Source organism: Cervus elaphus, chromosome 24, assembly GCF_910594005.1.
Source record: "Cervus elaphus chromosome 24, mCerEla1.1, whole genome shotgun sequence".
Classification (NCBI taxonomy): Eukaryota; Metazoa; Chordata; class Mammalia; order Artiodactyla; family Cervidae; genus Cervus; species Cervus elaphus.
The window spans coordinates 22,880,447-22,908,331 of record NC_057838.1 but is presented as its reverse complement, the minus strand read 5'-3'; the positions used below and the strand labels follow the sequence as shown (position 1 = coordinate 22,908,331).

Sequence of the window (27,885 nt, the reverse complement as noted above, 5' to 3'; positions counted from 1 at the left end):
TAGAAAAATTCATAGGGACATAAAGTAAATCAGAGGTTACCAGGAGCTGAAAGAGGGGGCAAAGGTGTTATTGCTTAATGGTTACAGAACTTCTGTCTGGAGTGATGAAAAGATTTTTGAAATAGACAGTGGTGATGGTTACATATATTTTGACCACAGCTTAAAAATTAGTCATGTAAAAACCATTGAATGGTGTGCTTCAGAGGAGTGAATTACATGTTATGTGAATTATATCTCAATAAAGCTAGTGTTAAAAAAAAAATGAACTCTGAAAGTTCCAGCAGCGACAAATGCTAAATAGTCATAGAGTTTCCTTTTGTCCTTACTATTACAAACAGGTGTGCACACAGAATATGTTTACATGCAAACTCTGCTCAACATGACAGTTTTCACACATTTCATTTGCTAGACTCTAACCCTTATGGCAGCAAGTGAAGAGGAACTAAAAAGCCTCTTGATGAAAGTGAAAGAGGAGAGTGAAAAAGTTGGCTTAAAGCGCAACATTCAGAAAACTAAGATCATGGCATCTGGTCCCATCACTTCATGGGAAATAGATGGGGAAACAGTGGAAACAGTGTCAGACTTTATTTTGGGGGGCTCCAAAATCACTGCAGATGGTGACTGCAGCCAGGAAATTAAAAGATGCTTACTCCTTGGAAGGAAAGTTATGACCAACCTAGACAGCCTATTAAAAAACAGAGACATTACTTTGCCAACAAAGGTCCATCTAGTCAAGGCTACGATTTTTCCAGTGGTCATGTATGGATGTAAGAGTTGGACTATAATGAAAGCTGAGCACTGAAGAATTGATGCTTTTGAACTGTGGTGTTGGAGAAGACTCTTGAGAGTCCCTTGGACTGCAAGGAGATCCAACCAGTCCATCCTAAAGGAAATCAGTCCTGGGTGTTCATTGGAAGGACTGATGTTGAAGCTGAAGTTCCAATACTTTGGCCACCTGATGCGAAGAGCTGACTCACTGGATAAGACCCTGATGCTGGGAGGGATTGGGGGCAGGAGGAGAAGGGGACGACAGAGGATGGGATGGTTGGATGGCATCACTGACTCGATGGACATGGGTTTGAGTAAACTCTGGGAGCTGGTGATGGACAGGGAGGCCTGGCGTGCTGTGATTCATGGGGTTGCAAAGAGTCGGACACGACTGAGCAACTGAACTGAACTCCTATAAAAGATCAGTTTCTATGCTTGTCATTGATTCTGTTTTTTAATTTTTTTTTTTTTTTTTTTGGCTGTGTCGGGTTTCAGTTGTGGCATGAGGGATCTTTGATCTTTGTTGTGCTTGTAGGATCTTTTAAGTTGCAGCACATGTGAACACTTAGTTGCGGCATATGGGATCTAGTCCCCTGACCAGGGATGGAACCAGGCCCCTCATTGGGAGTGCAGAGTCTTAGCCACTGGACTGCCAGGGAAGTCACTGTCAATGACTCCTTAGATTTGAGAGAACTGTGCAAGATGAGTATGAATTTTGAGGGGGGTCCTGAATCTCAAAAGAAATCACAGAATTTTAGAACTGGAAAGACATTCCGACCATCAGGTTCAAAAGTAAGCAACATTCTGATGAGTTTCATTTGAAGGGAAGTGCAGAAAACATGTTTTCTTCATCATTTCGGCTCTACAACAAGGAAAGGAGTAATATTCCAGGCTTCAGTGATGCCGTAATCAGACTGCCTGCAAACCCTTCAAGACCCTTCTACTTTTCACAGAAACACTCACCGTAACACTCACAAACCTGACTGTGGTGAGGCGGCATAACTGGCTTTCATCCTTCCCCGTCCTCCCTTTCAGATGCTAGCTGCCTAAGGGTCCCCAAGTTGATACACTCTGTGCTTTTAGGTAATTTTCACTGACAGTCAATTCTCCAACAGCATTTTTCCCAAACCTGGGGGACAATCAAAGCCACAGGAGCAAACAAGGTAATAAGCATCCAGATGGGCCTTCTGATAGCCCGGAGAACCTGCGGGGACCTCCCCCAACACCTGTTCTCACGAGCGAGCGCCGTGACAGATATGCCCTCCTGAGAGAGCAGCAGCTCACCGACCACAGCATGGAAGGACTCCTCATTCACAGAGCAGTCTCCAAACATTGCAACATTTCCAAAGATCCATACAGGTTTTACAAGATAAGAAGAATCCTAGAGATAGATGGTGATGACGGTTGCACACGTGACCGTACTTAAACCCACAGAACTGCACACTTAAAAATGGTTACAGTGGTCAATGTTATGAGTACTTTATAACAATTTTCAAATGCACTCAGTTCCACATGTTAGCACACAAATTATTCAGTGTGCAGAACACCATCATGCCTCTTTTTCCTTTTCTCCTCCTTCCCTCTAGTTGTCTGATTTGGTGCCAACTGAGAAGCATGGAAACTTGAAAGAAAGTAAGCAGGAGGAAAATGAAGCTATTTTTATTTATGGCATGCCCTATCTACTTCAAAAAGCAATCTGAAATGAGGAAAGACAAATTAAACTCGTAAGATTAAACTTTAAAAAAAAAGATTAAGCTATTTGTCATTTTTAGTTGTTACGAGGGTTCTGTTAGTTTTAATTCCTAACCCAAGGCATTTCTGTGTGTGTGAAAGGATGATCCTATCAGAGAAAATAAAGATTGGGGACTCTCTATGAATGCCCACTGTCCAACATATGAGTGGACAATAGAGAACTGGCTATGAAAACCTGAAAGAGAAAAAAAGAATCACAAAGGATATATGAAAGAATTATTAAGACTGCTAAACCTATTTCCTCTAAAGTTTCACAACAACTGCATCATACATTAGGCACTCATTCTTGTAAATAAAATCTTCAATCTTAAAAGAAAAAACTAGTCTTTTAAGTTTCAGGTTTAAGCTGACCAGATCATTAGAGTTGGAATATTCACGTTCAGAGTTCGGAAGACAGACATGAAAACTAGCAATCAGTTCAGTTCAGTCGCTCAGTCGTGTCCAACTCTTTGTGACCCCATGAATTGCAGCACACCAGGCCTCCCTGTCCATCACCAACTGCTGGGGTCACCAAACCCATGTCCATTGAGTCGGTGATGCCATCCAACCATCCCATCCTCTGTCGTCCCCTTCTCCTCCTGCCCCCAATCCCTCCCAGCATCAGGGTCTTTTCAAATGAGTCAGTTCTTCGCATCAGGTGGCCAAAGTATTAGAGTTTCAGCTTCAGCATCAGTCCTTCCTATGAACACCCAGGACTGATCTCCTTTAGGATAGACTGGTCGGTTCTCCTTGCAGTCCAAGGAACTCTCAAGAGTCTTCTCCAACACCACAGTTCAGAAGCATCAATTCTTCAGCACTCAGCTTTCTTTATAGTCCAACTCTCACATCCATACATGACCACTGCAAACACCATAGCCTTGACTAGATGGACCTTTGTTGGCAAAGTAATGTCTCTGCTTTTGAATATGCTGTCTAGGTTGTTCATAACTTTCCTTACAAGCAGTAAGCGTCTTCTAATTTCACGGCTGCAGTCACCATTTGCAGTGATTTTAGAGCCCCCCAAAATAGAGTTCATTTTAAATGCTTAGAAAAGTATTTGTCACATAGTAAGCACTCAAGGGTTAGATGCTTGAATGATACCCCATTTTGAAAATGAAGCATCATATCCAAAAAAAGTTAAAATACCTAGGGACAGCACAAAAAGAGCCTAAAACAGACTGGGATTTCCTCCCCTTATAGAAACCTGGGTATGTAAATCTCTCCAAGTTTGGGATCAAACATTCTGAGAAGTTTCAATTTTCAACTAAATATGTGGCTTCCAAAATATTTCATTCAGGTAAATTCTTAAGATCACTGTAAAGTGTTAGCCAATGCTTCATTTTTAAATATCTTTCTCCTTTTCATCTAAAACTATCTCACCAATTTTTAAAAACAACTTTGTTAAGGTATTATCACAGTTTTGTCATCAGATTTTAGACAACTTCCCTCTGCCTCAAATATCCTCCTACAAAATTTGACTTTCAATTCAAAAGCTGAGTAGCTTACAAAAAGAAAAATGTAACAATGAGCTAAATCCAAAAAAACACTGTGTGATATGTCAAAAGGAAACAGCACTAGTTTTACATGAGTTATTTACTAAGAATAACAAAGAGGAAGTGATGCGGGAACAATTCGCACCCAAAGAATACAATCTGAAAATGCTCTAAGTGCTTCTTCTGCCAGGTTAGTATACGGTCAGGTCTGCAACTGCAGACAGAGTTTGAAACAAAGTTGGCTCCTCACTAAGAAATCACAGCTGGGAGTTATCTGAAATGTCCAATATGCAACAGGAAATGCTGCCAGAGATCTAATAGGTGACACTCCTTTCCTTTTTGTCCTTTTTTCTGAGTTGTCAACAAATCAAAACAAAAATGCTCCAGAAGCTCTATTACTAGCTAAAAGTTAAACACAAAAATTCCACTGCAGTTACTTCAAAAACTGCTAAGATGCTGAATCTGAGCAGACACCAAATAAGGACTGTTTCTGTCAACAATTATACAGTGCTTCCTGGAAGATATTAACTGTGGAGCCCAAATGAGCATTTCTATAATAGAGCTATCATATCTTCAACATTCTAACTACCTTAAGCTTCAATAATGAGTATTAATTATAAATTTCAAAACATTAGGACAAGTCCCTGGAGGTCAACTAAACCACAAAAATAAAATGAAAAATTAATTTTAGATAACTTGAATAAATACCCAAGTAAAGAGACAGTAACTGCATTTTATTCTAATACAATATTTTGGAGGCTGTATTTAACATCTAATTTACAGTAAACATTCTGAAACTAGCTCAATGAATGAATCTCTGTATTTCTCCCCCCAGCATCTTTACAACATTCTCTTTTATACAACTCAGTGGTGAGAGAGGTTTTCTAGACATACCTCTCTGGCAATGCTACTCAAAGCTTCATCTTCTGCAGAAAATCGGTCTTTCACAGGTGTCCTTTTCCTTCCAGAACCAGGAGTCCCCATCTTGTCTTCTAAATAGTCTTTAAACAATGAAATGCGACTTCACTGTTTTCAGCCCTGAAATAAAAAAGAAACAGAATAATTTAGGATGTTTCTCTTTATATAGTTTTAATACTCACACTTTTAACAATGAGAAATTATATTTAAGTATCAATTACTGAAATTAGTCACCACTTTGTCTTCCACTATCAGTTTTTTCACAATAAATTTTAGAATATTTAAATTTATACTAATTACTAAATCTCCTAAGCTTTTCACCATATTATCCACAGCACTCTGTGAGAACGTATTATATTAGCTTCAGAAAACTGCAAACAGCAGTAATTTTACATTACAATTTAAAATTACTAGAGCTATTTCTAAAATCTATTTCCATTCTAGAGAGAAAAAAACATTTCACAGGTCATTCAGCCTAAAACTTTGAGAGTGCATATTCAAGAAAATTTAATACAGAACCTTAAAGCTACAAAGGCAAGTTGGCTTTTAGTGTAAATCAAGAAACAATTCCACTTAAACCACTGTTGTTGTGTAGTTGCTAAGTTGTGACCAACTCTGCAACCCCATGGACTATAGCCCAACAGGTTCCTCTGTCGATGGGATTTTACAGGCAGAAATACTGGAATGGGTTGCCATTTCCTTCTCCAGGAGATACTCTCAACCCAGGGATCGAATCTGCTCCTTCTGCATTGGCAGGTGGATTCTTTACCACTGAGCCACCAGAGAAGTTACCACGTTAAAAAAAAAAAAGAATAAAGTTTATTATTCTGCAATTAGCAATAAACAACAATGTCTGTTGTTCAGTCTTTAAGTTGGGTCCAACTCTTTGCGATCCCGTGGACTGCAGCATGCCAGGCTTCCCTGTCCTTCACTTTCTCCTGGAGTTTGCTCAAACTCATGTTCATTGAATCGGTGATAACTATCTAACCATCTCATCCTCTGCCGCCTCCTTCTCCTTTTGCCTTCAATCTTTCCCAGCATCAGGGTCTTTTCCAATGAGTTGGCTCCCCGCATCAGGTGGCCAAAGTATTAGAGCTTCAGCATCAGTCCTTCCAATGAATATTTAAGGTTAATTTCCTTTAGGATTGACTGGCTTGATCTCCCTGCTGTCCAAGGGACTCTCAAGAGTCTTCCCTACACCATAATTCAAAAGCATCAATTCTTCAGCGCTCAGCCTTCTTTATGGTCCACGTCTCACATCTGTACATGACTACTGGAAAAACCATAGTTTTGGCTACATGGACCTTTGTCAGCAAGATGATGTCTCTGCTTTTCAATACAGTGTCTATGTTTGTCATAGGTTTCCTTCCAAGGAGCAAGCATCTTTTAATTCTTTGGCTGCAGGCACTGTTGGCAGTGATTCTGAAGCCCAAGAAAATAAAGTCTGTCACTGTTTCCCATTTTTCCCCTTCTATTTGCCATGAAGTGATGGGACCAGACGCCATGATCTTAGTTTTCTGAATGTTGAGTTTTAAGCCAGCTTTTTCACTTTTGCCCTTCATGGATCACAGTCTTGTTGCAGCAAAGGGGCTTGTGTAACTCAATGAAACTATGAGCCACGCTGTGCAGGGCCACCCAAGACGGATGGATCATAGTCGAGAGTTCTGACAAAACATGGTCAACTGGAGGAGAGAATGGCAAACCACTCCAGTGTTCTGGGCCTGAGAACCCCATGAACAGTACGACAACCAACATCAAGGGCAACAAATCCTGAACAGCTGCTATTGCCAGGTAGGTACTATGGGAGGTGTTAAAAATACAGTGATGAACAAAACAGCAATGAGATAGGCCAATGACTAAGAATATATCTATTGGTATATTATTATTGTTATTATAAAATAGATGTATTTTTACAAAGGAGAGAAGGAAAAAGTCATCTGCTAGGATTAAGTAACAAGGATGATAAAGACCATCTAACCTTTCTAGCACATGGTATTTGAAATAAAAGACACCAGTGAGAGAATGCATCCCAAATTACATGACTCCTTCTCTCCTATACACATTCCTGGGCATGTATTTTTTTTTAATGAAATATTCATCAGTTTTTCCCTAGTTTTAACAAAATAAACTGGCGAGGGACTTCCCTGGTGGTTCAGTGGTTAAGAATCAGCCTTCTAATGCAGACGACGCAAGTTTGAGCCCTGATTGGAGAACCGGGATCCCACATGCCATGGAGCAACTAAGCTCATGAGCCACAACTACTGAAGCCCACAGGGCATAACTAGAGAGCCCGTGCGCAGCAGCAAAAGATCCTGCATGCTACAACTAAGACCCGACACAAGTAAACAAAATAAATAATAAATACATCAACCAGCAAAATTTCATTCGACAAGAAGCCACAAAGAAAATCTCAAGTGAGTTTGTCCTAATAGAATACACTATTGAATATATTAAACGTATAAGTGACTTTAATGTATTGGAATGAATTTACTTGATCCAAGCAAAATAAAACAGAACTCATCAATTCATTCTGCCCAAAAAAGTTCTCTCTGATAAAAATTCAGGCCATTCCTATCTTAGCTGACTCCATTTTTTATTCCTACACAGCTGGCCTGTTATGTTTGTCAATCAGATGATAGTCTCATTATTCTGCCATAGAAAATATATCTCTATACAAGAAAGTCCATGCAGTCCATGGAGTAGCAAAGAGTTTGACATGACGAGCGATTGAACTGATACAAGAAAAGGATTCATTTAAATGGAAACAGAAGAAAAAAAAATAAGAATGTATATCTGAAGGCAGCACCTGATTAAATCCTAGCCATGAATCAAGGCAATTTCTGGAAAGCACAGATGATTTTTTTCCCCCCAGAAAATGGTGCCATCATTCTTAGCCTCAGCACCATTTTAAAGATCATTCACTTATTTAATAGTAATGCTGTGCAAACACTAGTTACCCACTGAGAGAAAAGCAGCATGCAACAGAAGGTCCCTTTTCAGACCCGAGTGACAATTTAACTGCTGCTCTGTGGTATGTATCATCCAATATTTGCTCTTCAGCCAACTTTCCAAGGACTCACTGAAAGACATTTCACAGAAGTGGGGTACAAAACATAGGCATTTTCTAATTCCAGACACACAAAAATAATTAGAGAAGAAAAAAAGATTTGTCTGGAACTATAGCAAAGTTTAACAGTAGTTTTGCTAGAAGGATGAGTTTTTTTCTTCTTGACTCTCTAAAACTTCAATAGCATCGGGGGAAAAGAGATGCATTTAAAAATAAAAGCTTTCATATCAGAGAATAAACTGGCCCCAAAGTGGATTGCACCCAAATTAGGCCCAATATGCTACCCAGCTGAGACACGTTATTTGACACCACCACCAGTGGCATGCTTTTGAATAGAGGATTTCTTTCTCCTCTTTTCCCATAATCCATTTTCCTTGTTTCTCAATTAATACACTGCCTTAGACATTAGAGCTGCCAGGATATTCCTTAGCACACAGATTTACCTAAATAATTCTTTTCTAGGGGGCTTCCCAGTGGCTCAGTGGTAAAGAATCTGCCTGCCAATGCAGGGGACATGGGTTTGAGCCCTGATCCAGGAAGATCCCCACATTCTATGGAGTAACTAAGGCCGTGCGTCATAACTACTGAAGCCCGAGCGCCCTAGAGCCTGTGCTCTGCAAGAAAAGCCACTGCAACGAGAAGCCAGCGCACTGCAACAAAGACCCAGCACCGCCAAAAATAAATAACAAATAAAATTTTTTTAAAGAATTATCTTTTCTTAACAATGCCTAAACACCAAAACTGTTTCAACAAGCTCCAGGCTAAGCCACCCCGAGAGAAAGATGACAGCGAAAAGGACGGAGGCACAGGACAACAGAGAGGAAGCGGAGACAACTTCCTGTCTCCCTTGTCCTCTGAGACTCATCCACAAGGGCTCCCAGGTGTTCTCATGCACAACTGGCCAGATCCCGGCACGTGAGGCAGATCAGTCATTACCTATCTTAAAAAACAATTGAGGGCTTTTGCAAAAATTACGTTGTTTGTATCCTATAAGGAGACATCCTTCCTGACATTAGAAAAATGTAAGGTTTTCAGTCCCTATGCAACCATCTTCTAATAACTCTAGAAGAGTCTACATCACCGACAGGGGGAAACCTTAAAAGAAATAAGATTTCTGGCACAGGCAATAGAAAACTACTTTTCAATGAAACGACAAAATTAAAGATAGTCTTGAAGGTGACCTCAAATAAATTATTTCCAGTTTCTGATTCTAAAGGATTCTAAAGTAAATTTCTATTCCAAGGAGGTTTTTTTCAAGAACAGTTTTCTTTGGGAGCCATGCTAATTTCTTCCAGCTTTTCCTCAGTGCTATCAACCAAACCCGGAGCTAACCCTTTACACCCCTTGACAAGAGCAAAACTGCCTGCATTTTTGTGAACTCCTTTACCCAATGTCAAGTTGATTTTCTCCAGATGGTTTTGTCATTAAGTATTTGTCTACCTAGAGGAAAGAAAGGGTGCTGTGAAAGATAAACCTTCCAAAACAGACATATCAATAAGGCTTTCTCTTCTCCAACAAGCTTCTCATACAATACATTTCTGAAAAACAGGCATTTTGCCGCATTAAGTGGCGTTTCACTCATGACACGGTTCACTTTTATGAGGACAGAGTATCAGCGTGTCGTATGCTAAATATAGCACACTCAGATAGTTCTGTCTGGGTCCTGATGGTGGCGGTTCCCTACATCGTAAGTATTATATTTCATCATAGAGAATTCAACATACTGGCGTTAAGTCTTCTGTGTCAGCATTGTCATTACAGGTAACCCAAGTCCATACAATAAAACAGTTGGTAGTTACTTATAAGCAAATCCCAAGATCCAGAATGGCACCTGAACTGAAGTTAGAGCGACCGGAGCTGCTGCCCCTGGACAAGACTTAAAGCGAGAGGCTCTGAGCTGGTTGCACGACCAGTTGCTGCTCTGCTCGTCCCACTGCCTACGCCTTCCTTTCCTCACCCGAAGAGCAGAAATAACAACCGTCCCCACTGTCTGACATGGCTAATGTGAGGCTCAGGTGAGTTAAGATAAATGCAAGCACTTAGCAGACAAAATGTTTCACGTGTCTTGAACTAACTAGCTCTTTTACACATTTAGCTTATGAAGCTGACAAAAGGGCATTCCTAGCCTTTCTTTAAAATTCTTTATTTTTAACTAAACAAAAGTATCCTCAAAATTGCTTCTACCAGTATGCTTCTTGAGGTATCACTGGCCATGCTAAAAAACATTTTAAGGTACTCTGTTATTCAAAGTCTTTTTTGGAAAATCTGAATAAATACACAAGTTCAGAGGTATAACTGTATAATGTGTGTTAGTCACCTTATTAGAACACAAATTGACTTAGAAAGACAAAGGTCATTAAATGGTACACTTATGATCTGCGCATATATCTCTATGTAAATTCCACCTCAAAAGGAAAGGACCTTCAAACAAATACTGAACTCTAGTCAATGATGCACATACTGAAACATTCAGGGTTGAAGTGTACTGATACCTTCTACTTATTTTGAAATGCATCCAAAAATAAAAAGGAATAATTGACAGAGAGGAGAATGGATAAAGGACTATACGGGTGACAACATATAATAAAATATTAATAGCAGAATCCAGGTGGTAGGTACAAGAGTGTTCACAGACCTCTGTCAACTGTTTTTTTTTAGCTGTGCCACGCAGCTTGCAAGATCTTAGTTCCCTGACCAGAAATCAAACCTGGGCCTGCAGTGAAAGTGTGGAGTCCTAACTACTAGACCACCAGCGAGTTCCCTCAACTTTTTTGTATGTTTGAGATTTTTTATAATAAAGTGCTGGGAAAAAAGTAACTGGTTGACAAAGGTAGATGACTAAATGAACAAAAGGCATGGCAACTGGGAATTGCAATTAAAAAATCTTGATTTGAAATAAAAAGGAAGGCAGAGGTACTCACAGTATAGAAGAATACCAATAGTTATGTATACATTAGAAAGATTATGGGAAAAGGAGAGAACATGAATTCCTGGACTAAAAGGAAAAAAAAAAATGGAGGCGGCGGAAGGGCACAAAAAGCATGGGGAGGAGAGGGGGAGAGAAAAAGAGAAAAAAGCAAGGAAGGGAGGGAGGGATTGCAAAGACATCAATTCTGAAATATTTAGATGAGACCATTACACAGAACCCACAAAAGCAACAAAAGGAACACCCAGAACTTGAGGCAAAGTAAAAAATGAAAAATACATACATGAGGCAAAACTGGAGGGCCTGGCAGAACAAAGAAACATAGGTACTAAACACAAACTAAATCTCAGGAAAAGTATCAGAACCTATAAGGGTTAATTTAAACTCATCTTTTATAAAATACAATGACTATAAAAGGTCAAAGACTTGTATAGTCACATCTCCTACTTCCACACCCAGTAGTCCTAAGAATTACCAATAATGTTTTTTAAAGTCTAGTATTTTGAATACTTAGTATTCTTATATACCCAACACAACCAATAATCTTTCCGTTTCCTCTTTTCATAAGAGTACATGCCAGGCGCGAACTTCCTTCCTTGCTAACAATGTTATTCAATAAATGAACTCTAACGGGCTGTATGTTCAACATGATTTATAATACTACATTATCAACTGTGCAGAACCTAAATCAGGAAGATGTACTCTTACCAACAACTGCATTCTCAGTCTGTCCTAAGAAGTAAACCACGTTCTAGTAGTACCATTTGAATGGACTCCTTTCCCCATACCTTTAAGTAGCTCAGAAATGTACTGTCACATGTTCAGAGACTGAATGGGAAGGAGACAAAATTACATACTACTGAAGATAGGTCCTGCTTAAAAGTGTGAAATAAAGCAGAAAACAAGAAAACAGCACAAGTACTAGGGTTAAAAATAGAAGCTCAGGTGACAAAAAAACCCAAACAAAAGTGATAAAATCCCACAGGTGATAAAACCCCAAACAAAGGAAAAATGTAGAAGTGTGAAATAAGGATATGATTTTCTAATGTAATATGAAGGAGATTCTAAAATTACAAAATTTTAATAAAAGAAATCATATACCTTTAATTTTTCCCTTTTCAATGAAGATCTACGAAAAATTTGCAAGGTACTATGTACATATTAATCATTGCCTTGTAAGTGGAAGAAAGAGTACAATGGGAAAATTAAAATCGTAAAGAGGTCAGAGAGAATGTAGCTATACCATTTCTACATATTCTTTTTTTAAAGTCAAATAATTAATTACTTATTGGCCACACTGGAGCGCATATGGGAACTTAGTTCGCTAACCAGAGACCAAACCCATGCCCCGTGTAGGGAAGTGAGAGTCTTAACCACTGGACATCAGGGAAGTCCTGTCTACATATCCTTTCTCACTATTCAGAGAATAGTGTTCTCTGAAGCACAAAGGTTTTTATTTTGAGGAAGTCAAATCACCTATTTTTTTCTTGTGTTGTAAGACTTTGATGGTGTATAGGCTAAGAAAGCACTGTCCACCCAAAGGTGACAAAGATTTACTCTCTTTTCTTCTAAGAGTTTTACAGCTTTAGCTTTTACATAATCCATTCTGAGTTAGTTTTTTACATGGTGTGACGCAGGGATCCAACTTCATTCTTTTGCATGTGGTTATCTACTTTTTCCAGTACCATTTGTTTAAAAGACAGTCCTTTCCCTCACTGAACTGTCTTGGTACCCTTGTTAAAAATCAGCTAAACATAAAAGTAAGGGTTTATTTCTGGCCGCACAATTCCATTCCACTGATTATTATGTATATCCTTATGCCAGTATTACACCGTCTGTAATTGATTACTATAGCTTCAGAGTAAGTTTTAACATTAAGAAGCATGAATCCTCCAACTTTGTTCCTCTTTAAGATTGTATTGCCGGGTCTGGGTCCCTTATCTTGCCATACAAATTTTAAGATGGGCATGACTGTTTCTGCAACAAAAATTCAATTCTGCACTGTCCAAGATCAATTTGTACAGCAGTGTCACCTTAACAATATTCATATTCCAAAACATGAACATGGGATGCCTTGCCATTTATATAGATCTTCTTTAATTTCTTTCACCAATATTTTGTGATTTTCAATCAACAAATCTTGAATTATTTAAATTAAATTTCTTTTCCCATCACAAGGGTCATTTTAAAGATGAAATGGATATATTGAGTACGTTTTTATAAACTGTAAAATGTTTCAGAAATATAAGATGTAACTGATACCAAAAAAACCCAAAATCTGAAATCACAATAGCAAAAGAGGTGACAAAGCAAAACTCAGAAGGAAATCCCATGGCTAAAGTTAATCTCAGTTGAGCCACAAGTGGGTGGGTAGGTGGGTGGGGAGCTGTGTATTTTCAAACATAAATCTAACCCTAAATCTAATTCAACACCAGACCTACATCCTTTGTGGGAAGGCATTTTTCTCTATTTCCAATTAACTATATATGTTCAGTTCAGTTGCTCAGTCGTGTCTGACTCTTTGTGACCCCACTGACTGCAGCACACCAGGCCTCCCTGTCTATCACCAACTGCCAGAGTTTACTCAAACTCATGTCGACATCGAGTCACTGATGCTATCCAACCATCTCATCCTCTGTCATCCCCTTCTCCTCCTGCCTTCAATCTTTCCCAGCATCAAGGTCTTTTCCAATGAGTCAGTTCTTCACATCAGGTGGCAGAAATATTGGAGTTTCAGCTTTAGCATCAGTGCTTCCAATGAATATTCAGGACTGATTTCCTTTAGGATGAACTAGTTTGATTTCCCTGCAGTCCAAGGGACTCTCAAGAGTCTTCTCCAACACCACAGTTCAAAAGCATCGATTCTTCTATGCTCACCTTTCTTTATAGTCCAACTCTCACATCCATACAGGACTACTGGAAAAACCATAGCTTTGACTAAACGGACCTTTGTTAGCAAAGTAATTTCTCTTTTTACTATGCTGTCTAGGTTGGTCACAGCTTTTCTTCCAAGGAGCAAGCATCTTTTAATGTCATGGCTGCAATCACCATCTGCAGTGATTTTGGACCAAAGAAAATGAAGTCTCTCACTGTTTCCATTGTTTCCCCATCTATTTGCCATGAAGTGATGGGGCCAGATGCCATGATCTTAGTTTTCTGAATGTTGAGCTTTAAGCCAACTTTTTCACTCTCCTCTTTCACTTTCATCAAGAGGCTCTTTAGTTCTTCTTCACTTTCTGCCATAAGGGTAGTGTCATCTGTATATCTGAGGTTATTAATATTTCTGCCAGCAATCTTGATACCAGTTTGTGCGTCATCCAGCCTGGCATTTCACATGATGTACTCTGCATATAAGTTAAATAAGCAGGGTGACAATATATAGCCTTGATGTACTCCTTTCCTGATTTGGAACCAGTCTGTTGTTCCACGTCCACTTCTAACTTTTGATTCTTGGCCTGCATACAGATTTCTCAGGAGGCAGGTCAGGTGGTCTAGTATTCCCATCTCTTAAAGAATTTTCCACAGTTTGTTGTGATCCACACAGTCAAAGGCTTTGGCACAGTCAATAAAGCAGATGTTTTTCTGGAACTCTCTTGCCTTTTTGATGATCCAACGGATGTTGGCTATTTGATCTCTGGTTCCTCTGGCTTTTCTAAATCCAGCTTGAACATCTGGAATTTCACAGTTCACGTATTGTTGAAGCCTGGCTTGGAGAATTTTGAGCGTTCTTTTGCTAGTGTGTGAGATGAGTGCAATTGTGCGGTAGTTTGAACATTCTTTGGCATTGCCTTTCTTTGGGATTGGAATGGAAACTGACCTTTTCCAGTCCTGTGGCCACTGCTCAGTTTTCCAAATTTGATGGCATATTGAGTGCAGCACTTTCACAGCATCATCTTTAGGATTTGAAATAGCTCAACTGGAATTCCATCACCTCCACCAGCCTTGTTCGTAGTGACGCTTCCTAAGGCCCACTTGACTTTGCATTCCAGGATGTCTGGCTCTAGGTGAATGATCACACCATCGTGGTTATCTGTGTCATGAAGATTTTTTTTTGTATAGTTCTTCTGTGTATTCTTGCCACCTCTTCTTAATATCTTCGGCTTCTGTTAGGTCCATACCATTTCTGTCCTTTATTGTGCCCATCTTTGCATGAAATGTTCCTTTGGTATCTCAGATTTTCTTGAAGAGATCTCTAGTCTTTCCCATTCTATTATTTCCCTCTATTTTTTTGCGCTGATCACTGAGGAAGGCTTTCTTATCTCTCCTTGCTATTCTCTGGAACTCTGCATTCAAATGGGTATATCTTTCCTTTTCTCCTTTGCCTTTCACTTCTCTTCTTTTGTCAGCTATTTGTAGGGCCTCCTAAGAGAACCACTTTGCCCTTTTGCATTGCTTTTTCTTGAGGACGGTCTTGATCACTGCCTGTTGTACAATGTCAGGAACCTCTGTCCACAGTTCTTCAGGCACTCTGTCTATCAGATCTAGTCCAAGGTATGAAGCAACATTAAAAAGAACTACCTGTCCTCCTACTGAACTTACAAGGGTGTGTTCTCTTTCTGAAGTATGTATAATTATAACTGAAATACTTTCATGAAAAGAAGTAAAAATCAAAATATGATAGAAGAATAAGATACCTGCTGCTGATAATAAAATAGAAGGGATCAGAATTAAGTCCCAAAGTGGGTGGGCGGGGGGGGGGGGGGCGGGAATTAGCTTTAGACTTTAGTTTCTCCTTCTGCTTGGGAGTGAATTCTACCGACGATACTCACATTAACTCTATTCTATTAGTAAAAAAAAAAACAAAAAAAAACAACAAACTTAGAATACAACAAAAGAAAAAATTACATGAATAAAGACAATCATTTTAATTTCTTTTTGATCTATAGTAAAACAAAACACTAAGCTGAAAATGACCCAAACTGACAATAGCTTTAAGTCAAGGCCAGTCAACATGATACAATAAATTATAGCATTAGAAAACTCATGGGAAGCAAATAAAGACAGGGACAAGTTTGATATCTTGTCTACAAGGTACAAAAAGATGACAAATGGCATGTAAAGTGTGATTGAAATTATGTAATATTTTGTACATATGAAAAATAAATGGCAAAGGAAATAGTGTATAAAAAATTCTTTTTTCTTTTTTTTTTTTTTAAATTCTTTTTTCTTAAGCTTTATATATTGCAGATAATCACCTTACCAAAAACTGATTTAAGCTACTAAAAGCTACAATTCTGGGGCTACCTCATAGTATGAAAACATGTAAAAACAATAATCAACTTTGACACTGTATTAAGCCGATGAAGGGGAAAGATTCATTTGACCTGTCAGAGTACTACAAAGTAGGACTATAAAAATTTATGTTGGTTATATCTGGTAAAATCATAATGTTCTAACAGATTTCACACCAACCAAGACTCTTATGGACACAACGAAATTCTAAGTAAACGAAAAACACGTTATTAATTTTAAAAAGAATGAACACCATTAGATTAACCTTAAAAACGTAATAAAATTAGAACTCTGACTCCAATCAGTAAGTCAAAATTAGAACAAAGAAGTAACCATTAACGTTACCAAGACTCTAAAGTCTTGGGTAAGACATCAATGTTCAACTCTACATGTTCTTATGATCAGAGCAAAATTCTTTGAAATTTTGGGTTTCTCTTTAGATCCCTATGATTCTTCCACCATGCTTTCACCCACTGGGGGAAAAATAGTGGTGACAGGAAGATGCCAACATTTCCCTTCTCTTGGGCCATGCTGGTCAGGTTTGTGTAGCTTAAACTTGTCTTAGAAAGACAAAATAATTCCCTGAAATGGTAGGCAAGATACTGACTAGGCTTATAAAAGGATGAAGTTAACAGATAAATACGATGTAAGTACAGTGTTCATGAAGGAAGGACTAGAGAAGAGGGCAGAGCTGACAGCACAGCTGCGAGAGTGGGTGACCCAAGTGTCACTCCAATCCAAAGACACAGGTGACGAGGGCCATTCCAGACACATTCCTTCTGCTCATGAAAGACTCAATACCAATACTTGGTGGGCTCCTTTCTGTAAAAACGAACAGGCCCTCCCAAACCTGCTCATCTACTACCCCCAACACCCCCCACCCCACACACACACACTCTGACATTCACACACACAAAGAAAATGAAATCATTAATAAAATAACTTCTCTGGGACTTCCCTGGTGGTCCAGTGGCTAAGACTCCACTCTCCCGATGCAGGGAGCCTGGGTCTGATCCCTGTTCAGGGAACCAGGTCCCATATGCCACAACCAAAGAGCCTGCATGCCGCAGCTAAGATCCCACATGCTGCAACTAAGATCCAGTGCAGCCAAATTAATTTTAAAAAGTAGTAACTTTCATGAAGTTAAGGCCATGAGTCACCAGATTCAAAAGGCCTACTGACTGTACAAGTCCTGAATCTACACCAAGGTATTTCATAGTGAATTCTTATAGTTAATTTCAAACATGGGAACAAGAATGATTTTACAAGCTTTCCAGGGATGGAAAGATCAGGTCACAGATAAAGGATTAACAATTAGAATGGTTTCAGTCTTCTGGCAACAAGAAGACAATAGAGTGATGCCTTCACATTCCTGAAAGAAAATTACAGACCCCCTGTAAGAGGCTTAAGCCCAACACTGCTCTGTTCTCATGCGCACACGCTCAGCTGTGTGTGAGTTAGTCACTCAGTCGTGTCCGACTTTTTGTGACCCATGGACTGTAGCCTGCCAGGCTCCTCTGTCCATGGATTTTTCTAGGCAAGAATACTGGAGTGGGTTGCCATTTTCTCCTCCAGGGTCATCCTCAAACTTGATTACAAAAGACTTCAGACACACACAGTTTCAAAAATTTATCTTTTACACCCTATGTTAATGTTACTAAAGGTACATCTCTAATAAAAGAGAAAATCAAGAAGACGGAAACATAGCATACAGGGAATAAATCCAAGACCGAAGAGGTGAACGGGATCAAGCCATCCCAGGGTGGAGGACATCCCAGGAAGAAAGCTACAGACTGAAGCAATCACTGGTTCCAGAGACATAACAGAGAGCTGGCATCGCCCAAACCTCCACAGCCTTTGAGACTTCTTTTTAATACGAGCTGAGCTGGCCCAGGCTTTTAATCTGAATTTAGCCCGTCTTGACCCCATGTTGGAAGTTCCCAATGTTCCACCCCCAGCTGCCTAGATGGGAGGGAGGCCATATTTCACACCATGGATATATTTCACTTTTACCTTCTGCTAACAGAGCAGGAAGAGCCTGAAAGAACAGTGTACTTCCCCAACCATATTTCTTCTTGGTACTTAACACCTTGTAAAGACTTCAGCTCCACCAGGTGCTCTGACTGTAGTGAGTCTTAGGGTTTCTCAGGACTTATTAGCAAACTTTCCCAAGGACTTAGCAGAAAGGACTCAAGAAAGAATCTGTTCAGCTTGTCTGCTTCTGTCAGCCTTCATTTAATAGTAGTAATGTGGACCTTTCTATTCTTAACTAGGTTCATATTTGCCATTCAGTTTTTCAACTGTCAAAACAGACACTGCCTAGGGATAAATACTGTGGTAGAAATTGGTCTACCGTTCATCGAGTCATTTCCCCTTTTTGCCCAGTTATACTACATTTCAGGGGCTTCCCAGGTTGCACAGTGGTAAAGAATCCATTTGCAATACAGGAGATACAGGAGACTCGGCTTCAAACCCTGAGTCAGGAAGATCCCTGGAGAAGGAAATGGCAGCCCACTCCAGTACTCTTGCCTGGAGAATCCCAAGGACAGAGCAGCCTGGGGGGCTACAGTCCATGGGGTCTCCGGGAGTCGGACATGACTGGGCAACTGAGCACACACACGTGCTACATTTCACGACCTGCCTTGAATTAGGAGCAGCTATTTGACTGAATTCTGGCTCATGGAATGTGGACAAAAATGATATATGTACTAGTCCAGGCCCACAAACTTGCCATGGAACCCACCATGCTCCCTCTCTTTGCCCTTGCATCTGTCAGCCAGAGGCAAAGAGTTCAGTGCAAGTGTGAAAGTCTCTGAGTCCCATGGAAGAGCAGGGTCACTAGATGAAAGTGGTCTGAGTCCTCAGTGGCTGTGTGGAACCAGCTACTCCGTTGCCAGTGGGAGGGAGAAAGAAGCTTTAATGTGTTAAACTACTGAGACTTGGGTATTGTTTGTTACAGTAGGTTAGCCTAACCTGACTAATAGACACAAAAGGGTGATCAAACCATTCAGTTTTTCAAAATGAAGTCACAAACTGATTAGGAATACATATTTGCAGGAAGGGATATGATTACAGAGCAAGGCAGGGAATGGTTCCAAAAGAGTTATTACCATGTAAAATGGGATTATGATTACTGGGAGGGCAAAGAGCTGTCATTTAAGATTATTTACAGGAAACTTATAGGATACTGAATGTTCAGTTTCTTGGCCTTGGTAGTGAGGCCATAGGTGCTTATTTTATTAGTCTTCCTGAAATTGTATTTTTGTTTTCTATTTCTCTATACGTATTTCACAAATAAACCACAAATTACTAAATTAGAAAGAGCATACACTTGAAAATTTAAATAAATTAGAAAGAGTAGACATGTGAAAAATCTACTGGAGCATTTGGGGAAAATAAGGTGACTAGAAAGCTAACCCCCTCCCTCTCCAAAAAAAAGTCCTTAAATCTCGGGGTGGGGGGAGGGGTGGGAAAGAAAGTTAAACAAGAATGGAAACAATCATGATATTAATTCTTGGCTTAAGTAGTAAATAGCATTTATTTAGTTATAAGGAAGACACAACTATTAAAATAAATTAATTTTAAAATTAAAATTGCAAAACTAGAATATTGCAGGGAGAAATAGGAACAAATAATGAAAAAAATACTATAAAACAATGATTAAAAAACAGCAGTTTTCCACCATTTGAAGATACTCTCAAGTGCATATATGCTTTTCACACAAAAATAGGTTGATAGAACATGTGCTATTTTGTAACCAGCTATGGCTGATGCTACGGTCGGTTCCCACTCTGGTTTACATCTTTGTGTGAACACCTCACTTGGAATGTAGGCAGAACTCATGACTTGCTTCTACCAACAGACTATGACAAAGGTTACAAGACGTCATTCCCATGATTATACCACACTACATGGGGCTGTCTAGCCTGTAGAATCGCCCTGGGCTTTCCTTGATGCTTTGATGAAGTGGTCAGAACACCCAAGGGTCAAGAACTTCAGGTTGCCCCTAAAAGCTAAGAGCAGCCTTTAGGACCTTGAAGACAGCCTACAGATGACCAAGCAACTTCTAGTAAGCAAGAAGTCTCAGTCATAATTTCACAAGATAACTAATTCTGCCAAAAACCTAAGTGAGCTTAGAAGCAATTTTTTCCCCCAGTTGAGTCTTCAGGTGAGTCTACAGCCCAGCCAACACGTGACTGCGATTTCATGAGACCCTAAATAGAAGACAGTTTAACTTCGCTCAGACTCCTGCCCCCAAAGAAACTGTAGGATAATAAATGTGTGTTATTTTAAGTTGCTAAATTTGTGCACTCTGTTATACAACACAGAAAACAAATGCAACTGCTTTAAAAACTGGATGAATGAATTCAGCAAAGGTGTAGGGATACAAAATCAATACAGAAGATCAGCCGTATTTCTATACACTAACAACCAAATGAACAACTAAAAAGGAAAGAAAGAAAACAATACTGTTTACGATAAGAAAAAAAGAACAAAACACTAGGAATACGCTTAATTGAGAAGGCAAAAGATCTGTTCACTGAAAACTACAAAATATTGCTAAAAGAAATGAAAGGACACATAAATAAATGGAAAGCTACCTCACGTTCATGGATTGGAAAACTTTATACTGTTAAAACGTCAAAACACCCAAAGAAACCAACAGCTCCAATGCACTCTCTACAAATCCCAATTACAGATTCTGCAAAAATGGAAAAATCCATCCTAACATTAAAACTCCTATGGAATCTCATGGGACCCCAAATAGCCAAAACAATCTTGAAAAAGAAAAAGAAGGAGGCATCACACTTTCTGATTTCAAAACTTGCTAGAAAGCTACAATAGCCAAAACAATGTGTTATGGGCATATAGAGAGGCATAGAGGCCAACAGAATTTAACAGATAGCACAAAAATCAACCTGGCATATATGGTCAAATGATTTTCAACAAGGGTGTGAAGATCAGTTAATGGGGAATGGACAGTCTTTCCAACAACTGGTGCTGGTAAAACTGGAAATGCACATGCAGAAGAATAAAGCTGGACTCTTACTGTATGTTGTATACAAAAATCACCTGCTAGTAGGCCAAAGAAATAAATAGAAGAGCTAAAACTGTCTACATACAAAAAGGCTTCTGATGTTTCATATAGCAAAGAATTTTTGAAGAGGACACCAAAATCACAGGCAACAACAGGAAAAGTTAGAGGAAGTGGACTTCAAAACTAAAAACTTTTGTGTATTAAAGAACACTATCAACAGAGTGAAAAAAAATTGACCCATGGAACGGGAGAAAATATTTGCAAATCATGTATCTGATAAGGGATTACTAGCATGTGGAATATATAGAGAACCCCCAAAACTCAACAACAACAACAACTCTTTCAAAGCCAGACAAAGGACTTGAACAGCTGCTTCTCCAAAGATATACAAATGATCAAAAAATACTTGAAAAGATGCTCAACACCATTAATCATTATGGAAATGCAAGTCAAAGCCACAATGAGATAGTACCACTTACCCACAAGAATGGCCCTATTTTCAGAAAGAAACAAAGAGGGAGAATCTTTGACAGAGTATGTCAAAGATGCAGAGATATCAGAACCTTTGGACATTATAAAATGGTGCAGTTGCTACAGAAAATGGCATGCAAGTCTTCAAAAAAATAACCACAAAATTATTATATGATCCAGCAATTCCATTTCTGGGTACACATCCAGAAGAAAAGCAAGCAGGGACTCACACAGATATGCACCTGTGTTCAAAAGGAGCATTGTTCACAGGAGCCAAAAGGTAGAAGCAACCCGAAGGTCCATCAACAGATGAATAGACAAAATGTGTTATATATCTATATATGATAAAGTATTATTCAGCTTTGAAATCAAGTGAAATTCTCATACACGCTCCAACATGGATGAACCTTGAAGACATGCTAAGGGAAATAAACTAGCTATTTTATAAGACAAATACTCCATGAGTCTACTTACATGAGGTGTCTAGAGCAGTCAAATTCACAGGGACAGAAGGTAGAATGTGGTTACCAGGGGCTGGGGAGCAATGAGGATTATTGTTGAATGGGTAAAGAGTTTCCCTCTGGGAAGAGGAGAAAGTTTTGGAGATGGATGGTGGTGATGGCTGCGCGACAATGTGGGTGTACTTAACTGCACACTTTAAAATGCTGAAAATGGCAAATTTTATGTTACATGTATTTTACCACAGTGAAAAAACCACTTTGGATAGAGAGCAAAGGATGAGTGTAGCAAGACAGCAGGATAGAATCCTCTCATTTCCTTGACTATCCACTTGGACATGGGGAAAAACATCTCATCTAAATCTAAAACGGATTTCTTGGGATTTCCCTGGTGGTCCACAGGTTAAAAGTCCCCCTGCCAGTGCAGGGGACACGGGTTTGATCCCTGGTTCAGGAATATCCCACATGCTGGGGGGCAATTAAGCCTGTGGGCCACAACTACTGAGGCCTGTGCTCCAGAGCCCACGCTCCGCAATGAGAAGCCACAGCACAACTCGGGGAGGCCCGTGTGCGGCAACGAAGACCCCGCGCAGCCAGAGATAAATCAGTAATTCCTTTTTAACGGACTTTTTTCTATTTTCTATTTTTAGTCCTATAATCTTTGGATCATTTAGCAACAACATGTATGCTTACTAATTATGTTGTAATTATACAAGAAACAACACAATAAATACAATTTTGTTACTATAAGTGATTAAACCATGTAACAGAGAAATGAACACTTTAACATCCTAATTCCCTGCACACAGCATAGTTTAACTGCTCCTAGCTGTTAAAATGTTTCTATTGAGAAAAGTGAGAGATGTAGAAAGAATAACAAAGTGATCAGAACAAGCAACTTAAAAGTTAAATTTGTTTCCTAAAGCAGTAATTTTATATCCAAACTAGTTAAAAATTTCCTGTTCCTACTGAAGGAAAACTAAGATATAGAAGATTCAAACTGAAAACAATGGGAAAAGATGACTGTGATTTTTAAAGGAGGATTTTATTAATCTACTTCTGAGAAAATAAAAACACCCTGATAAGCCCTTGAACTTCAAGGTTTCTCCAACCTCTTTTCCGCTCTCCCTCTCTGCTCTGCTCTAATCTCACTCTTTTTTTGGAGGAGAAGGGGAAGGCAGAGACAGGGAAGGGATATAACAAGATAATAGGAACATGACAGATAATAGGAATAGAGGAGAGAGAAAAACAGTGGTTATTTTTTTCTACTCACACTGAATACTAAATGCATCATCATCATCAAATGCTAACAATCCAAATTTTTGAGGGAAAGGAAAAACTCAACTTTTCTGGAGTGCCAGCCTACTGTGAAGCAAAAGAAAGGAAACCATCTGCAGGTTTTGCATCTATAAATGAAGTCTGTATGCCAAATTCTTCAAACAACCTCCACTCTAATCAAGGATTTGGATAAATATGGTGACATGAGCCTTGATCAAGAAAGCAGCACACTAAGCTCTTTAACAGCCTTCTGGCCTAAGAAGCTCTGAGACCAGTGGAAGAACTCCAAACCCAAGCACTTTATTCACTAAGTATGGAAACACCAAGGTTCCATGAGAAAGCATCTGGTACAGAAAGGCAGCTATGCGGGGACACAGCATCTGGTAATACACCAGAAATTTAGAGCGAGAACTTTCTGATATTATACATGGGGCTGCACAGTTCTATGGGAAGAAGAGAATGAGAATTCGGGAAGAAGCTTATTTCTCTGTATACACTCAATAATCCTTTTTTAACAGCCCATCATTCCCAGTGTCCTTTTGATCCCAGGGACAAGGTCTCCAAACTGGACTTCTATTTCAACTCGGGGCATGGCCTCCCTATTGGGGTAAGAGTAATGTTTTCCCCCTGGTGTAGAACATTAGCCTGATCCTTGCCAAACACTCAGAACCAGACATGACATCAATACTGTGCTCCTCCTTGCACATATTCTTCTACAATGCTGCCCTCGTTAGTTTTCCTTAATCAAGCTCATCCCGTACCAAGGGAAAACAAAAAAAAAAAACCTGGATCTTAGACATGCATGCTAAGCACATTTTCACCCCCAAACTGAGTCTTAATCTTCTGAAGGCACATGTCCTTTATAAGCTCCCTCTTCTGTTGCCATCTTCCTAAACCGCAGGCCTTCCTGACTTGCAGTGGGGCCAGGACAGATTGTGGTTATGTGGTAGGTTCTGTCAGGAGAGCTTTGACAAGGCCTCAAAATAGACCCTGGGCACCGGCCAAGGAAACTGCCACTCACAAGTTCCAGCTTTGTCCTCATACATTAGTTCCTCAGCACTTCCTACCCGCCCCCGCCCCTGCCCCATCTCTCCTTTAAGAAGAGTAAAGATTTTTGAACTCTTGCTAGTCTTGAGTGAGGTGTATAACACTGAAATTAAAAATGAAAATCTTCCTTATTCTGCTCAGGAACACTTTGCAGAATAAAGATTAAATCTGTCCTTCTGCCTTGAGAAATTAATCCATCAAGAGCATTCTGGATTGTAAAATGATTTTTGGATCTCGAACCCCACAGAGATTTATTTTATTATAAATAGATTAGGATGTGGAAGGTAAAGGAAGCGAAAAAATAGGCCATTTATTTCCCATGTGACTAATATATGGCAGCAGACTTCTGCAGGGCAAGAAGTGAAACTGTATACATTTTTAATTGATATTGGTCATAAACTCCTAAAACAATCAAGCTACTACAAAAGGCACTCATTTAACTAGTATTGCCAAATATAAATGAAGTAGTTTGTCTATAATAGCACAGTCTTCAAAGTACAATGCTTCTACCTCTACCAGTATAAATAAAATCACCCACCTGTCACTCTAAGGTGTTTAAAATTACCTTATAAAATACACTTGTAGTATATTTTTAAATTGCAAGGAGTAGAAAGAATACAAAGTAATTAACAGCTCTTTTCTCCTACAAGGTTAAGAAGAAAGGTAATTTCTATTATAAAATAAATCCCAATATAAGCTTGAAATAAATTTTTAAAATTTCACAATTTAAGTCCCAACCTTGCCCTCACACTTCCAGAAATAAATTCCATATACAGACTTACACACTATAGCAAAGGCTTATATATGAGCTGTTCATTACAGCAGTGTTAGCAGAAAGCTAAAAACAACCTTGCTGTTGTAGTTTAGTCACTAACTCGTGTCCGACTCTTTTACGACCCCACGGACTCTAGTCCACCAGGCTCTCTGTCCGTGGGATTTCCCAGGCAAGAATACTGGAGTGAGTTGCCATTTCCTCCTCCAGTGGATCTTCCTGACCCAGGGATGGAAATCTGCATCTCCCACATTGACAGGCAGATTCTTTACTGCTAAGCCACCAGCGAAGCCAAATGTCTTGAACAGAGAATGTTAAACTGTGGGAAATGAGCAAGTTTTGTTTCATCTATATTAGACAGGTCAGCTGGTCTTTTTTGAAAAATAGATGGACATATGTGCTAATATAGAATGATCTCTAAGACATATCGAAGGTCAGAATGAAAGGGACAGGGCATTTTTTTCTAAACACAGGAGATTATATATGGAAGAGAAATTTTGGAGAGACACATGGGAAACCATTAACCGGAAACCACTGCTTGGATTATGGAGTTGGGTGGCGGAGGGAGTCAAGCCTAGAAGTTTATGGTGAGAGGAAACTTCCTTTTCACCAGGGGACATTTTTTTTTTTTAATGTTTAATCAATTTTAAAAAGTTCTACAAACAACTACTGAAGCCAGGAGGTGAGCACACTCCTATGGATGCCATTTCTCCACCTCTTCTTAATCACCTGTACTCTTCTTATCTACTGCTCTTCCCATCTCTAGACTAAAACAACAGCACACGTATGGAGCAAATCTCAGAGCTTCCACAAGAAACAGAATCCCTTTCTCCATCCCCCAATCAAAATAAAGATATAACAGAACAAAGGAAAAAGCATTAGCATACAATAAACCCAGTTTTTAGCCCAGTGTTGGATTCCTTTTAAGTCTGCCTTAATTTACTGAAGGCCAGAAAGTTTTTAAAGTGGAAGCACAATGTGCAACGCAGATCATTTCTAATGGTGTCCTATCTGTTATCTCAAAGGGAAAAAGTGGAGAGAAGGGCAAAGTTATCTTACTCACAGGGTAAATTTTGCTCAACCCTTCTGTCAGAAGTTTTAAAAGTTGAGTTTTGAATGATGGTCATAAACTTTACTGTGTTTCTAACCGAATAAGGTTAAAAGACCATCTTTCCATTCATATTCTCCAGGGAGAAAGCAAAGGCAAAGGTCTATGCAATGGCCTATTTGTAGGTACGATGGAAAGTGAGCCTGTGGTGAGGACAGAATGTGTTTCCTCTAAAATGATCCTCATCAACATTCCCAACATGCTGCAGGGAGATTTTTTTTTTCCCCCTATATATCATCGATTCTGTTCCTCTTCACACTAGGAGCAGGGTAAACAATTTACAAAGAGCTTTGCAAGAAACTGCTCCCTCTCGCTTCTAGTAAAGACCTGTTTTTGTTTTGAGAGAAAAAGAATCTACTTTGCCAAACATATTCTCAGAATCAGTTTTTCCCTTCATTGTGGAGATGCTTAAATCCTGACCTAAGAAGGATTCTCTTACAAAGCTACCCATCAGGACTGTCAGTTCGGGTGGTTTCCACAAGGGATTTTCCAAAAGGGAATCTCTGTTCAGTTGGAAACTGAAACTCTTAAGTCACTATTAGTTGGACAAAAATCAAAAGCAATATTAGGGAACGCTCTGAATATAATGGATATCCAAGGGAATAAAATGCCAAAATTTAGTCCAAGAATTAAAAGAATTTACTAAGCAAGATCAACAGGGCAAATTTACCATTACTTAATAACTGATAAGTAACTATAAAGTTCTTTATAAACCAACATAAAATAAGCTGATTTCCAAAAAGAAGAAATCGAGGCTAAGAGTATCAAGAACTCTATGATTCAAAGTCATTTTGCTTAGCAACACTTCAAAAGTCAAAAATGATCAAATTACATTCCAGTCATAAAAAGTTATTTCTAATTTAAAATGAATTCATTCCCATAACGAACCACCACTTTAATACACACTTTCTTCTCGGACAGAACTTAAACAGGAGCTCTGTATGGTCTTCCCAGGTGTCTCAGTGGTAAAGAATCCGCCCACCAGTGCAGCAGACGCAGGTGAGATCCCTGATTCAGAAAATCCCCTGGGGGAGGAAATGGCAACCCACTCCAGTATTCTTGTCTGGAGAATTCCACGGATTGGAGTCTGGAGGACTAAAGTCCGTGCACAAATGAGCATGTATAAAGTCTCATTCCACCTTTTTAAGGGCAGATTTTCCCAAATGGGTAAGGTCTTTCCCTCAAATGACTGCTTGTTCTCTGTACTGCAGATTCTTTGAGTGAACTTTTTCCTACCTTAATGATGGTAGCTGTCCTTTTCACTGACATTTAATTTGTTTCTAGACATTTATCTTCCTGGAGTGGGTAAAATCACAATTCACTTAGGAACTAACAAACTATTTTAAATCCAAAGCTTCTGCAAAAGTCCACTATTTGTTTCTCTACCATACTAATGACAATTATTAGCAGCAACAAACCTAACAAAGCATCAATGCAACACTTCCTAGGAGTGACGGTATCTAATTAAACAGGCAGTAACAAACCTCAAACTTTCCTCTATTCCAAGTTTAAGAACCCTATCAATGATTCATTCACACAGAGAGTGATCTAACTTCCTCAATGAATCACACTTTCTGA

At 39.2% G+C, this 27,885-nt stretch overlaps 1 protein-coding gene across 24 annotated transcripts in view; it reads right to left on the bottom strand.

The window, feature by feature from the left end:
- The window catches only part of LRRFIP2 (LRR binding FLII interacting protein 2), a 110,182-nt gene that overhangs the window by 77,707 nt on the left and 4,590 nt on the right, over nucleotides 1–27,885 (bottom strand). For all 24 annotated transcript variants that reach the window (XM_043885726.1, XM_043885731.1, XM_043885737.1 and 21 more), the window contains exon 2: nucleotides 4,887–5,030. In XM_043885726.1, the coding sequence (XP_043741661.1) occupies nucleotides 4,887–4,976 (90 nt within the window). In that variant the 5' untranslated portion in view covers nucleotides 4,977–5,030. The remainder of the gene's footprint in view (nucleotides 1–4,886; nucleotides 5,031–27,885) is intronic.